Source organism: Meles meles, chromosome 18 (genome assembly GCF_922984935.1).
Source record: "Meles meles chromosome 18, mMelMel3.1 paternal haplotype, whole genome shotgun sequence".
Taxonomy (NCBI): Eukaryota; Metazoa; Chordata; class Mammalia; order Carnivora; family Mustelidae; genus Meles; species Meles meles.
Genome location: NC_060083.1, coordinates 10,087,129 through 10,101,637, shown reverse-complemented (window position 1 = coordinate 10,101,637; position 14,509 = coordinate 10,087,129). Strand labels below are relative to the sequence as shown.

Sequence of the window (14,509 nt, the reverse complement as noted above, 5' to 3'; positions counted from 1 at the left end):
AAAGGTCCCTCCCAACTGAGAGATCTTTCCCAAACCCCAGGCTAGGTCAGCACCCCTCGAGGTCAGCACTCCTCGCCCTGGACTTCTCCTTTGGAGCGTGGATACCGTCACGAGGTCACTAGGAGTGACTTAATGGTGGCTGTGGTCACTGTGATGTCCTCCATGATGCCCGGCCCAGAATGGGCACTCCAGGCACGGGCTGCTCACGGAGTGGATGAATGAGACTTATGAGACACAGGCTGGGTGACAGGAGTGGGAGTGGGTGCAGGGGGGCGGGCCATGTCCGTGGAGGGTCGCTCCCGCCCTGCAGCCCAGCGTCTGGGAGTGCCTGACGCACACCCGAGAAGCCGCAGTGGGAAGTCACAGACGAGACTCCCCGCGGCCCCATGGAATGTCGTGTAGCTTCTGTCCCAGGAGGCCCGTGGCCGGGCTCCCACCGAGCCCCAGGACTAGGTGGCGGGAGCCGAGCGCCCAGCACACATGGCAGGGTGGTGAAGTGTGCCAGCGGCGAGGGGGAAGAGCCCGGCCCTGCCCGGCCCGGCTCCTGAGGCCCCCAGCCTATGGGGAAGTGAGCGGCTATTTCCCCTGTCAATGTGACAGCTGATGCTGTGGGTTCTGGGCTGAGCAATCACATTTCAGTGCTTCCGTGGAGCGCAGGACAGCCCAGCGCTCAGACACCGACTGATGGCCTTGGGCCCGGCGGGGAGGCTGGCTGGGTGCTCAGCCCCCCCCGCGGCCAGTCCCGGATGGCATCTGTCTGCTCCTCCCAGCCCCCACGGAAGACACAGACGCTCCTGCCTATGAAAAGGTTTAATTTCTTCTTTATGCTCAGAAACAAAGAAGTGGCCTTGCTCCCCCAGAGGGTCTCCTCTCCCATAAAAGGGAAGCTGTTGCTGTGAGGTTGAATGTGGGGTTCCTTCTCCCCACTTCCCCGCTGTCTTTCCAGCACCCTCCGCAGAATTTAGTTTGAACACAGCTTGCCACCCACGGTGGGGGGAGGGGTGGGGAGGCGCCGCTGGAGTCCAAAACGTCAGGCCCACGTTGCAAGAGAGATGGGTCCAGTGTGTGTCTGGGGGCGGCCAGCGCGGGAGGGAGGGAGGGGAGGCATGGGCGGGGGGAGCTGCTGGGTGGAGGCGGGGAGGGTGGAGAGGCTGGGCCCCCCGCCCCCAGCACCCACCCCCCTCCTAGCAGAGCTGGTCCTCATAGTCCTCCTCCTTCATCCCTTTTAGCCGGAGCCGGGCGAAGTCCTCGAACACGATGTCATCGTCCGTGGCGTAGCTTGACGGTGGGGGGGAGGGGCAGTGAGGGCTCCAGGCCCTCTGCTCGGGCCCCCTGCTCCCCTCCCAGACACAGGGGCGCCTGAGCGACAGGACTGGACCCGTGGGCGAGGAGGCTAAGCCATCTGGATTGGGTGCTTCGGCCCTCCCTCCCCGGGGAGGAGAAAAGCAGGGGTGAGGGCACCCTGGGGGGCTGCAGGGCTCTCTGGTCACAGAGGTCAAAGGTCGAAGGCAGGGGCGGAGTCTCTTACTTGGTATCAAATTCAATGAGGTTGGTGTCCACGGGTACACCTGTGTCCGGAGCAGCTGCGGGAGGAGAGGGGTGGGTGGGCGGGCGCCAGGGGGACCAGCGGGTCTCCCCTGGCCTTGCTTCCGGCTGCCTTGCAGAGGTGGGGGGCTCGGGGTGTGCTCACCTGTCTGGGGCCTGGGGAGGGTGATGTGGTCGTGGGGCTTGGGATGCATGAGGACGAAAGGCAGCTCCACAGAGACGTCCCTGTGGGGGGGGGCGGGGGGGAGGCGGCATGAGAGGCCCACACGGCTGCACCCGGGGGAGACCCCCGTGCCCCCCACGTTCCCCACACACTCACCCGCCACGAGACACCACCAGCTTCACCTTGACCCTGTAGGACACCAGGATGCCCAGCACCTCCTTGTTGGCGCCCTCCTTCACGCTGCAACAGGGGGACGAGCTCGGCCACAGCCCAGCCCTGTGGCTCCCGCGCGGTTTGGGCGGGACCGTCCCAGCCGTGGCCTCCAGCAGTGGGGCTGCGCTGTTCTCACGCCAAGCACCCTGCAGCACCCCTCGGCGCCAAACCCGCCTGCAGCTTAAAGTGTCCTTGGGGCCTGCCCTTGTGACCCGGCACCGTCCAGCTCTCTGCCACCCCGACCACATCCCCCGCTCCCTCATTCTGGCCTCTGGCTTGCCATGCGGCTCACGCAGTGCTCCCCTTGCACCTGGGCGTCCCGGGGGAGGCCCGGCCCTGACTCAGTGACCGTGTGGCCATCGCCCAGAGGTGCAGTGGCCCCACACTCCCTCGCGTGTCCTTGCAGAGACCGGGCCCGGGCCACCTCTGGGCCTGTGGACCGCTCCGCCCGGGGCGCTCCTTGTGTGGCCAGTCACCGACTTACTCTGGGTCCCTCCTCAGAACTCACGCCCGGGGGTGGGGGGCAGCCTCTTTAAAGGGCACACACGCCCCCGACGCGTCCCTCCCGCCTCTGCCTCGCTCCTTCTCCACGCTCGTCACTAGACGCGCGGTACGTTTCGCCGTTGATCTGTCTGTCCTCCCCCTCTGGATTCTCTGGTCCCTTCTGGGCCCCGAGAGTGCCGGGCGCCTAGGACAGAGCCTGAAGGAGCGCGTGAGCCTGGGCCACAGGAGCCCCCTGCCCCCGCTCACATGGTGCTGGAAGCCAGGTTGGTGTCCTCATGCTTGAGCTTCCCGTCCAGGGCCAGACCCCGCTTCTCCCGGTTGTCGCTGAGCAGCGGGGTGACCGTATACACCTTGCAGAACGTGGAACTGGGGGACACCTGGTCACTGGGGAGCGGGGACAGGAGACCGAGACTCTGGGGGGGCGGGCCAGGCGAGGCGGTCATTCCCACCCCCGGGGGGGTCCCCCCCGCCCCCCCGCAGTGCTGCCCTGTTTGGGCCCGCGGGTAACGGGGCTGGGTTAGAGCTCGGCGGCTCCAGAAAGCCAGCTCAGAGCCACCTGCCCGGACGGAAGGTCCTTGTAGGTGGGACGGTTCAGAGTGGGGACGGTCTCCCAGGCCTGTTCCTCTGCCCTAAGGTGCGGCCCTGGCCCCGGGGTGTTCTGTTACTCACTCTTGTTCGATCTGAGCCACAGGGCACTTGTACTGGGCGGTGCTGAAGAGGCAGATGTCGGCATACTGTCTCACTGCGGGGCGGGGTGACGTCAGGCGGTCGTACTGGGAGCGCAGGCTGCAGCCCCCCCCCCCCCCCGCCTCCCTGCCCCCCCAACCCCGGCCCGACACAGCTGTGTCTCCGACTGGGGCAGCCTCCCGCACTGGGGTGTCCCTGGGCTGAAATCACACCACGTGGGCAGCAACTCCCACACCCAGGACCCCCTCCTATCCCCCACCTCCTACCAGAGACTTTGATCTTCTTGATGGTCTTGGTGGAGTTGTTGGTGACATGGACGTTGACATTGAGGGGCTCCCCGTGGTAGTAGAGCTTTCGGGAAGAGGGGGTCAAGTTAATGCGATCTGTTTGCACAGGTCCCGTTACCAGCGTCCCCCCTGCCCCCACGCAGACCCGGGGCTCGGTCTCCCTCTAAACCCACGCCCACACCCAGCTGTCCCGGCAGGTGGCTTCAGCCCTCCCCCCAGGGCCCTCTGCACTGAAGCCCTTGCGTCCCGCCCCCGCACCCCACCTCCTTGTCCAGGGAGGCCTCGAGGTGCAGGGACCGGTCGGACATGAGGAAGTGGCGTGTGGTTTCTGCTGAAGGCTGGGGGCCGGGCTTCTCTGGGGCGAACTGCACCTTTCGGATCACCAGACGCACAGAGTTCCTGAGGGTGGGGAAGAGGGGTGGGGGTGGCCAGTCCTCAGACACCGGACCCCCAGCGCCACCTCCCTGAGGCTTGGGGCTCCAGGGTGTGGGGAGGGGATGCTCACATCATGGGGCGGGGCTTGCTTCCCTCACCTTTTGTGGCTTTTCTCTTCTAGTGATTTGGCACAGAAGGCTCGAATCTCAAAGTCTACTCCGCAGGCCTTGGGAGGAGAAAAGTCACATCTTACACAAGGCCCGACACCACCACGCCCTTCCTTCCCCCTCCCCTCCCCTCGGTCAGGGGTTCTTGCCCCATCGCTGTGGGCTCTGAGGACTGTAGGGCCTGGGGCTTTGTCCTCTGCCTGCCAAAGCCCCCAGCACCTGGCAGCGCCTGGGTCCTGTCTGCAAGGCGAGCCCCTATACTCACCCGGGAGTGCCCAGAGTCACCCGGGAGCAGACAGACCACATTTCCACTGGGGACAAGTCCCACCCTGGCTTCTCCCTGACAGCCCCCCACTCGGTGGGTGCCAGGCTCCTGCGGGAGCCCGTTCTGTCCCCTGAGCCCTCGGACCCATTCCCGCTGTACCTTCCCCGTGTCCTCGGGGCCTGGCTGCAGGGTGACGGAGCAGGGAAGGTTTTGTGGGATCTGTGGGGAGGCAAGAGAAGGCTTCCGTTCTTCCAGATCTTTCTCCCAATCCCCACCAAGAGGCTGGAGGAGGCATCCCGAGGGGTGAGAAGGGGAAGAAGGGAGGGGCCCCAGGGAGGAGGCAGAGACAAGAGTGACCGTGAAGGTGGGGTGGGGGGCTGGGAGGACTATCCAAGGCTTCCTCCTCACAGCTGATTCCAGATCTGCCTGGAACAGGGACTTCACCTCCCTCCACCCCCCCCCCCGACTCAGTCCCAGCCCCCTCGCCCTGTAGAGGGTGGAGGGCGTCCTCACTGTGAAGAAGAAGGGGTGGGCATGCGGGCCCAGCTTCCTGAGCAGCCGGTCCTGCAGGCGGGTGGGGGGCCGCGGGGGGTTGGGCGCCGGCGGGAAGGCCTGGTAGTTGGCGATGAACAGGTCTTTGCGGAAGGACAAGCCCAGCACGTCCAGGTCCTCGCGGCCATAGCGGAAGGCGCAGGTGAGGGTCACAAACACTGCGAGGGAGGGAGGGGGGGGTGGTCAGGAGCCCACCCCCCCCTCCCCGTCCCAGCCCCCATCCCCCGCAGCAACCAACCTGCCTGAACCCGACTTCCCTCTTCCTGCCCCACTGGGCCACCCCGACGTCCCCTAGGCGCCCCCTGCTCTCAGGCCAGTACCTTTGCGATCCTTCAAGTAGTCAGGGTCCACGAGCACCACGCCATCTGGGAAAGGGACACACGAGCTCACTTCCTGTCAGGGCCTCCCCTCCATCTCCCCGTCTTGGGGGCCCCGTGCTGCTTTCTGGGCACGCTTACCTACGGGGTCCACTTTGTCCAGGTGGTCTACAAAGTCCCGCTTCCCCAAGTACACAGTGAGCTGCGAATACAGAAGGGGCACAGGGAGGATGGGGCAGGAGGGTGCGGGGCACGCGAGCCACAGAGCGCTCGTCCCGCCCCTGGTCTTTCCCAGGCTGGGGTTAGCCCCAGGGTTCCTCCCAACAGGGTCAGAAGGGGAGAGTAGTGGGGTTTCCCAGGTTACCCAACCTCGAGGCTTTTTGCACCTCTGTCCACAAGTCAGGCAAGCGTGTGTGGGGGGGGTGGGGAGTGGGCTTGGAGAGGACTCAGGGGGCCCCCCAGCCATTTAGAGGGCAGGGTGTGGTCTCACGGGCTCCTCTCGGGGGGGGGCTCTGGGATACACAGGCCATAGCCTGGGGGCTGCTGACCATTCCCAGCCCAGGAACCCTGGGCCCGCTCCCAAGAGGGGTACAGCCTAGGGCTCCTGGCTCCTCCCCCTTCCTCTAGCCTAGGGACCCGGACCTGTCCCCACCCAGGGACCTGTCCCCACCCAGCCCCGCCGCTGGCTGGGGTTGAGTGGCCTTTGCGGCAAGGGGCTTCAGGAGGGAAGGAAGTCAGCTCTTAGCTGTCACAGGAAGTGGGGAGCTAGGGGTTGGGGATGGGCGAGGGGCAGGCTGGGCCTTACAGGGGCCCGGAGCGTTGGGAGGAGCAGCAGCGTGGGGGACTCACCTTACAGTTGGGGCTCGACTTCTTGAAGACCCTAGCAAAATAGAAAGGGAAACCCCGCTGCCTCACACTGGGCAGCGGGGACCTCCCCACCCCGGCCCAAGAAGCTGAGCTCACCGGGACTCTCTGCCTCAGGCTCTGGGGCTCTGCCAGTTCCACTCCTCCCACTTCTTCCCAGGAGAAGGGCCACCACAGGGCCTTAATATTCCCAACACAAACCGCCCCCCCACCACTAGGTCCCCTCCTCCTGGGACAATGGCCCTTGGTTGCCACAGGAACTACCCAGGCTCTTCCCAGAGCACTTGCCCCAGGGGGACCCGAATGGGCAGGCTGTAGGAGCCTCTGTCTAGGACCGAACCCTGTTCCCGACTTCTCCGGTACTCCAAAGACAGCTGGAGTGCCCAGCAGGGCAACGGCCCTCCCTGGCTTTTGCGCCTAGAATGATTTCTACTTGGAGGCACTATTTAAGCGTGACCTGATTCCATTAACCTCCAACCGTTCCCCATCCCTGATCTCAGCAGCCCCAAAGCCCGTCTCCGGAGGCTGAGCTCAGCTATCACTTCCTTTGGGAAGCAGATCCAGCCCAGACCCTGGTTACTCCTCGTGGGTGTGTGTGTGTGTGTGTGTGTGTGTGAGAGAGAGCGCGAGCTTGCACAGGCCCCAAGCCGTGCATCACCTGCCCCAGCAGGCCGCCTGCGATGGTCCGAGGCCGCACTCAGTTCGCACCCCCAGCACGAGGCCAGCCGATTGCTAGAGACCGCGATGCCAGCTGACGGTTGGGAGAACGCCCCACGCTCAGCGCCTTTTCAAGGGCTTTGCGTGTGGGATCACACTTAAGGCTTCTGGCGACCCCGTGACAGAGGTCGCAGTGTTCCTAGTTTACAGGTGAGGGAACCGAGGCACAGCGGCCTGAAGGGTTTAGCCTAAGGCCCCACAGGGTGGAAACGGTGGGGCTCAGATGAACAGGCTCAGTCTGGCTCCGAGTCCACACTCTCCCTCACTAAGCTACTATTCTCCGTCTCTGCAATCCCCACTAAGTGTTCAACTGCAAGGGATTTATTTGCTCCTCCGAGCTGCAACGGTCTAACCCCAGACTCTGCCCACTGCTGTGAGCGTAGTAGGTACCCGGTGACCCCCTGGGCTCCGGCCACTTGCGGGTCTGACCTTCCTCATCTCCATGCGCTGTCTCAGCAGCAAGCCCTGGGAAGGGTCCTCGGCAAGTAGAAACGGAAGTCCCGCAGACTGGCCCGTCCCTCCTCCAGCAACACCCCCCGTCCCCAGTTTTGCTCTAACAACCTCACTTGCCACTTCTTCCCAGAAGGTCAGGCTGTCCAAAGGCCAGAAGGCAAAGGGTACGGTGGCCCCCGGCATCCCCATCCAATAAAGGAGAGCAAACACTGGTAGGGCGGCAGCCAGAAGAAGCCCCCACCCTGAGGACGGATAGCTAGGGCACCTTCCAGTCCCCCCCGTCTTTGCTTCTAGTTTTCCTCTTTGTCCCAGGGCTTCCTGCTATTAGGGTGAAAGCCACCGGCGGTGGTTGTGGGGTAACGGCCCCCGAGTGTCTGCAGGACCACCTGCCCTTGGGAGCCGAGGCTGGGGAGCAGCAGCACTTTACACCGAGGCCGGCCAAGGAGGCAGACTGTGGGGGTGCCCAGAGGTGCCCAGTGAGGGGGCCAGAGACAGCAGATGTTCTCTCCATTTCCTGTGGCCCAGAATTAGATGGGGGTGGCGGGAATTGTGCCAAGTCAGCAGTCCCCCTCTGGTCCATCCATCCTCCTCCCGGAACCACATAACGGAAACTGGGGGCCTCCCTCAAGTCAGCGACTTCCCCTTTCTTTGGGGGTGTTTGAGCCCTAATCCAGGGCACCAGTCCTCCCTTTGATCATCTCTCTGATACTACTAGATGGGGTGCTCAGAAGCCTGGGCTCTCGTCCTCTGCAGGCAGGGAGTGGTGGGGCTGAGATGATCATGTTTTTCAGCCAAGTGATGTCTAGGACCCAGGCCCCATTCCTGGTCCCTCCTGGATAGAGGCATACGGCCCCAATCTTTTCCTCTTCTGCTCCTGCTCCCCAGGGACCTGGGCATTCACCCACTATCCCCTTGGGGGGTGCTGGCCCACAACAGGAAGTGGATTTTGCTAGAGACCAAAAAAGAGAACTCGGGGTATCAGTGGTAGGAAGGAGCCTCCACGATTGCACAGAAAACATCCGGGGAGTGGATGGCGTGCCCAGGGCAGAAAGTGCCTTCCCTCACCTCCGGGAATAAAAGTAAGGCCCAGAAGCAGGGAGGGTCGTCACGCACTCTACTCCCCCAAGACGAAGCTGTTGCTCCTAGCAACCTGGGGAAGGCAGAAGTTTGGAAGCAGAGGCACCTGGCCCTTGGGACAGCCCGACTGCCTGCGGGTTACCTGACAGGAGGCTCTCCAGCAGCTCGGCACGAATCTCCGAGTGTGTGGGGGGGAATCCCCTCCCGGCATCCGGACCTCCCATACCCAACCCCTGGGGCCGGCCACCTGCTCCTCCTTCCTCCGCCCCTGCATCGCTGCCTGCACCGGAGAACCCAGTCGTCCGGCCCCCACATCCCTGCGAGAACCCAGACGCCAGGTTCTTGATCGCCTTCAGCCCTCGCTTTCTGCAAGGACCCTGGCATGCGTCCCCCTCATTATCCTCGAGGACCCAGGCGCGCGGCCCCAGATGGCTGCCCCCCAAGGACCCAGGCGTCCGGCCCCCGGGTTCTCTCCCCGGTGTCCTTGCCCGGGGACCGTCCCGCATCCGCCCCGAGCCGCCGCCCACGTCCCGCCGCGTGGCCCCACCTCCCTTACCTGGTGCCCGGTTTCTCCCCCATGGTGCGCGCGCCCGCCGCCCGCCGCCCGCCCGGTTCGCGGCTCGCTCGCAGCCTCCCAGCCTGCTGCCAGGTCCCCGCTCCTCCCCGCGCCACTGCGCACGCGCGCCCGCCGCTCTTTCTCCTCTCCCCCGCCCCTCCGGCCCCCCTGCGCTCCTGGGGAACCGGGCCCAGCTGCGTCAGCCCGGACCGCGCGCGCCGCGGCACAGCCCGCCCTCTGGGCGCAGACTGTGCGGTGATTGGCTCCGCCCCCGCGCCCGCCCCTCCGCGGCCCCGCCCCGCCGCTCCCGGGGCCGGGGCCCGGGCGGGTGGGGAGGGGGGGGTGCTGGTCAGTCCTGAGCGCGCGGACCCAAGTGCTCCTCTCGGCCCGCCAATCTCTCCGCCCTCCGCGCCCCCGTAGGAACCGATTGGGCTCCCCGGCACGGAGGTGCCCGCCTGCCCGGAGGGGAGAGCCCTGTGATTGGCTCCCTGCGCCCAGGGCGCCGCGGGGGTCCCCTCCCCTTTGTTTGCTTTCTCCGCCGCGGTAGGGGCGAGGGAGGCGGCGGGGGCGGCGGAGCGAGCTCCGGCACCGTCTGGGAGGAAGGATGAGGGGACGCGCACGTGGGTGAGCGCTTCCACTTGCGTGATGCTTTGCTTCAGGGCGCGCCGCGCTCCCCAGTGCTCGCAGCCTTCTTGGACCCGCCCTCCCGCCGCTTTACTGCGCTGTGTCAGCTCCCTCTGGTGTCTGTCTTTCCTCTTACACCGGGTTACTGTGCCTAGTGTCTCCGACTACCCATCCCTTCCCTCTCCTCTCATCGCGGCCGGCATCGATCCCTCCATCCATGCCTCCATCCGTCCATGTCACTATCTGTCCGTGCCTCCGTGCCTTCATCCATCCAGACTCCATGCCTCCATCCGTCCAGCCTCCATGCCTCCATCCATGCATAACTCCATCTGTCCATGCCTCCATCCGTCCATGCGTCCATGCCTCCATGCCTCCATCCGTCCATGCCTCCATCTGTCCATACCTCCATCCGTCCATGCCTCCATGCCTCCATCCGTCCATGCTTCCATGCCTCCATCTGTCCATGCGTCCATGCCTCCATCCGTCCATGCCTCCATCTGTCCATGCCTCCATGCCTATTTTGTGCCAGTCACTGTGCTGGGTGATGGGGACACAGACATGAATTCACGTGGCCCCTGCTTTCCTAGCACAGTTCAGGAGACACATAAACAGGTATTAGGATCGCAAGAATACTATCATGGAACCGTATTAACACAGTATGTTCACAAAGCAACTACCCGCGCTTGACTGCGGCAGAGGTGGTGGGGGAATGCTGTCCAGAGGAGGACACATTGGAGGGCAGTCCTTCTGAAGGGTGGGCAGAAGTTGAGAAAAAGTGTTGCAGAGACAGAGAAAGACAAGGCGCGTCCTCTGCGGAGGGGTTAGTGGGGTTCCACCGCAGGAGAGATGAGGGGGAGGGGGCGGACTGGAACAGCGTGTGAAGGATTCCGTACTGCAGGTGAAGGAACGCGGCTGAGGTCTTCCCTGGAGGACACTTAGATCCAGTAGGGGCTTTTTAAAAGCAAAAGACTGGCACGATGAGATTCCTCCTTCAGGAGGAGAATTCTGGGCAATGTGGAGGGTGGAGAGAGTGGGGCAAGGTTGTCTGGACTGAAACAACTCAAGAGGAGAACAGGGGCCAGGCAGAAGGGCCATTTCTAGGGCACAATGGAGGGGGCCCGGGCGGGGGAAGGGAGATGATGGGTCGGACCTTTCAGGACTTGAGCAGCTGATGTATTTCTCCTTCTTCCATGTCTTTTCTCATTGTGCCCCTGTCTTTCCCACCCCCAATAACTTCCCACGTCTCCCTCCACTTTTCCACGCAACAAAAAAAGTAATATGCACAACAAGACGGTTTCTGAGATCCTCTTTAAGGTCCCAACAGAGGAAATCAGATGAAATCAGAGAGGGAGACAAACCGTAAGAGAATCTTAGCTCTACGGAACCAACCGAGGGTTGCCAGAGGGGCTGGGTGGCTGCGGTAACGGGGGCCGGGCATTTAGGAGGGCACGTGCTGCAATGAGCACTGGGTATTGTGTCCAACTGATGAATCACTGAATTCTACATCGGAAACTAGTAATACACTGTGTGTTCACTAACTGAATTTCAAGACACGAAGTTATTTAGAAAAAAGGTTCCAACATAGGCCCTCAGTTCTGCCACCTGCTTCTAAGCTCGCCCTTCATCCCTTTCAGGCTTTGGATCATACATTTCTTTTAGATTTATGAATCACTTTTGTCAAAGGCTCAGGACCAGAATGTAATGAGATAAATATTGCTATATATCTAAAGTGATTTTGGGGGACACCTGGGTGGCTCAGTTGGTTGAGCATCTGCCTTCAGCTCAGGTCCTGGTCCCAGGGTCCTGGGATTGAGCCCCGTGTCGCACTCCCTGCTCAGTGGGGAGCCTGCTTCCCCTGCTCCCTCTGCTGCTCCCTGCTTGTGTTCTCTCGCTCTCTGACAAACAAATAAATAAAATCTTAATAAAAAATAGAGTGATTTGGGGACTAAACTGTAGCGGTCTGTGTGGCATGAAAGCTACTGTGTTAAAAGGTACTAATATAAAGACAATATTAGAGAGATGTTAAAGAAAGCTAGAAAGAGTGAAAGAGATGCACCATATACGGGTGGGAAAACCCATCATTATAAAGATGTCATTTCTCTGCAGATTGAGTATAAATTTAACACTGTATCAAAGTAACAATGGAAGGCTGATCCAAAGGTAGTGGTTTATCTCAAGTGATGGTTCACAGTTCCAACTCCTTGTTCTACCCTTGCCCCCCTCGTCACTGCTGCACCTGACTAGTCTTTAAAAGTAAATGAACAGGGGACGCCTGGGTGGCTCAGGTCATGGTCTCAGGGTCCTGGGATTGAGCCCCACATCAGGCTCTCTGCTCAGCGGGGAGCCTGCTTCCCCCTTCTCTCTCTGCCTGACTCTCTGCCTACTTGTGATCTCTGTCTGTCAAATAAATAAATAAAATCTTTAAAAAAAAGTAAATGAATAATAATGGGCCTTTTGGGGGAGGGGAATCAATTAGAAAAATCAACTCACAAGTTTAGCCAGGATAATTCTGAAAAATAAGAATAAAGCAGGCCTTTGTCTTACCTGATAATTTATTATGTTAACAATCATTAAAATTGTTATTGGTGCAATGATACGAAACAGAGCAATGAAAGGGAACAGAGGACCCCGATACAGACTCACAGGATAGCATTTCAAGTCAATGGAGAAAGAACGGCATATTCACTGAGCTGGGTTGAGACAGTCGGCTATTCATTTGGGAGAAAAAAAGTGATGTCTCCATCTCACGCCTTAAACAAAATACATTCCAGATGGGTTAAAGCTCTAAATGCATGGAATAGAACTATAGAAGTATTAGGAGAAAAACAGGAAAATATGTTTATAACCTTGGAGCTTAGGAAAAGCCTCCTAAGACATCAAACCCCAGGGCTATAAATAACACCAGGGAACACTTTAATTTACCACGTGCCAAAACACTGTTTCAAGCATTTTACAAATATCAGTTCATTCAGTACTCACAGCTCTATGCGTTAGGGTTTTATGATCACCCCCCCCCCCCCACTTTACAAATGAGGAAGAGGGGCCACAGTTAAGAAACTCAAAGACTCATACAGCTAGCAAGAGGCAAAGCTGGGGTCCGAACCCAGCAGTCTAGCTCAGAGTCTGTGGCTTTTATCGAAATGCCCTACCTCTAGAAGACTGAGAGATTAAAATAAATAAAATGACAAATTGGAAGAAGCCTCTTGCAACGGGCAACACATAACAATCAAGAATAACTCCGGGGGGCGCCTGGGTGGCTCAGTCCTTAAGCATCTGCCTTAGGCTCAGGTCATGATCCCAGGGTCCTGAGATCGAGCCCCGCATCAGGCTCTCTGCTGAGCAGGGAGCTTGCTGTCCCCCCCCCCCCCCCCGCCTGCTTATGATCTGTCAAATAAATAAATAAAATCTTAAAAAAAATAACTCCCCACATCTACGAAGAGTTCCTACACAGTAATAAACCTAGTTATTGGGATTATGCATAAAGCACTGTTTCACATGATGGGGGTGTGGGTGGTAAGTCAAGGCAATCTTCCTAGAGGGCACTTTGCCAGTTCCTGTCAAAATTGAAAGTAGGCTTTCTCTTTCATCCAACTTTCATTTATTCACTCAACAAATGTGTCAAGCACTTTAATGCGCCAGGCACTATTCTTGGCGATAAGACTGAAATAGTGAGGAAGAGAAGACCCCTCTCATGTATTTTAGTCAGAGGAGATATTAAGTAAGAAATACATTTGAGGGGCGCCTGGGTGGCTCAGTTAGTTAAGCATCTGCCTTCAGCTCTGGTCATGATCTTGGGGTCCTGGGAGCAACCCCCCCCCCCCCACTGGGCTCCCTGATCAGCCTGGAGTCTGCTTCTCCCTCCCTCCGCCCCCCCCCCCCCCGCTTGTGTTTTCTCTCTCAAATAAATAAAATCTTAAAAAAAATTAAATACACTTGGGGCGCCTGGGTGGGTCAGTGGGTTAAAGCCTCTGCCTTCGGCTCGGGTCATGATCTCAGGGTCCTGGGATGGAGCCCCGTGTCGGGCTCTCTGCTCAGCAGGGAGCCTGCTTCCTCCTCTCTGCCTGCCTCTCTGCCTGCTTGTGATCTCTGTCAAATAAATAAGTAAAATCTTTTAAAAATTAAAAAATTAAATACACTTGAGGTAGTGTTATGAGCTATTTTAAAAAAAAATAAGCAGGGTGACGTGGTAAAGGATGAGGAGGTTTGGCGCAGGGGCTACTTTAAAAAGGGGCCCTCTTTGGGGCGCCTGGGTGGCTCAGTGGTTTGGGCCTCTGCCTTCAGCTCAGGTCATGATCTCAGGGTCCTGGGATCGAGCCCCGCATCGGGCTCTCTGCTCAGCAGGGAGCCTGCTTCCTCTCTCTCTGCCTGCCTACTTGTGATCTCTGTCTGTCAAAAAAAAAAAAAATAAAAATAAAAAATTTAAAAAAAAATAAAAAAAAAAAGGGGCCCTCTTTGAGGATGGCAAGATGGTATCAGAGACTGAAAGAGAAAATGTCGCCAGGCAGAAGCAGCAGCATGTGCAAAGGTTCTGCGGTGGGAGTGGGCTTGCTAGAGGATAGAGAGAAGGCTAGTTCGGCTCAGGGATGAGACAGGACAGGGAGACTGAGGGTACCTGTGGTTACCGTGGAGATCAGAGAGTTGGGCATGCCCCAGATCGCAGGGATTCTAGGAGTCCAGGTGGAAAGGCAGGATTTCAGTCACCTTTTGGGAAGCCAGTGAAGGGCTTTACGCAGGAAGTGGGATTATATTTATATATATAATATAGTTAATAATATTATTATTAACCGACCTACATTTGAAAAGACTCTGGTTGCTTTGCAGAGAGGGGACTGCACAGGGGCGCCACAAGAAAAGCCGTGAAGAGGCCATAGGAGAGAAGCGGGGCCGGGACCAGAGGGACCCTGGAGACGGAGAAATAGACAGAAAACCAGCCGTACGGGGCTCGTGCTTGGAGAGAAAATACGTAAGGGTGACCCTTAGCCTTGACTTTTCTCCAAGCTGTGAGGTCGCCCTGGTGCAGGAGAAGCACACAGAGGTTTGAGCGTTTCGAAGCCGCACCGGGGGGACGGCTGCACGGACGCAGCAGGGGCTAAAGCGTGCCCGCGGCCCTGTGGCCCACAGCTCAGAGAGGCGGCCGCGGTGG

General features: G+C 59.6%; 1 protein-coding gene across 1 annotated transcript; it reads right to left on the bottom strand.

Annotated features, from left to right (window-relative positions):
- Window positions 1-801: 801 nt before the first annotated feature.
- ARRB2 (arrestin beta 2) lies at window positions 802-9,110 on the bottom strand. The gene is made up of 15 exons (XM_045986108.1): window positions 8,743-9,110; window positions 5,925-5,955; window positions 5,217-5,277; window positions 5,079-5,123; window positions 4,720-4,916; window positions 4,366-4,425; window positions 3,933-4,000; window positions 3,663-3,798; window positions 3,379-3,463; window positions 3,095-3,167; window positions 2,672-2,809; window positions 1,865-1,948; window positions 1,691-1,770; window positions 1,529-1,583; window positions 802-1,278 (listed from the first exon to the last, which is right to left on the bottom strand). Exons 1-15 carry the CDS (start codon window positions 8,763-8,765, stop codon window positions 1,185-1,187), a joined length of 1,230 nt encoding a protein of 409 aa, XP_045842064.1. The 5' UTR covers window positions 8,766-9,110; the 3' UTR covers window positions 802-1,184.
- Window positions 9,111-14,509: the final 5,399 nt, after the last annotated feature.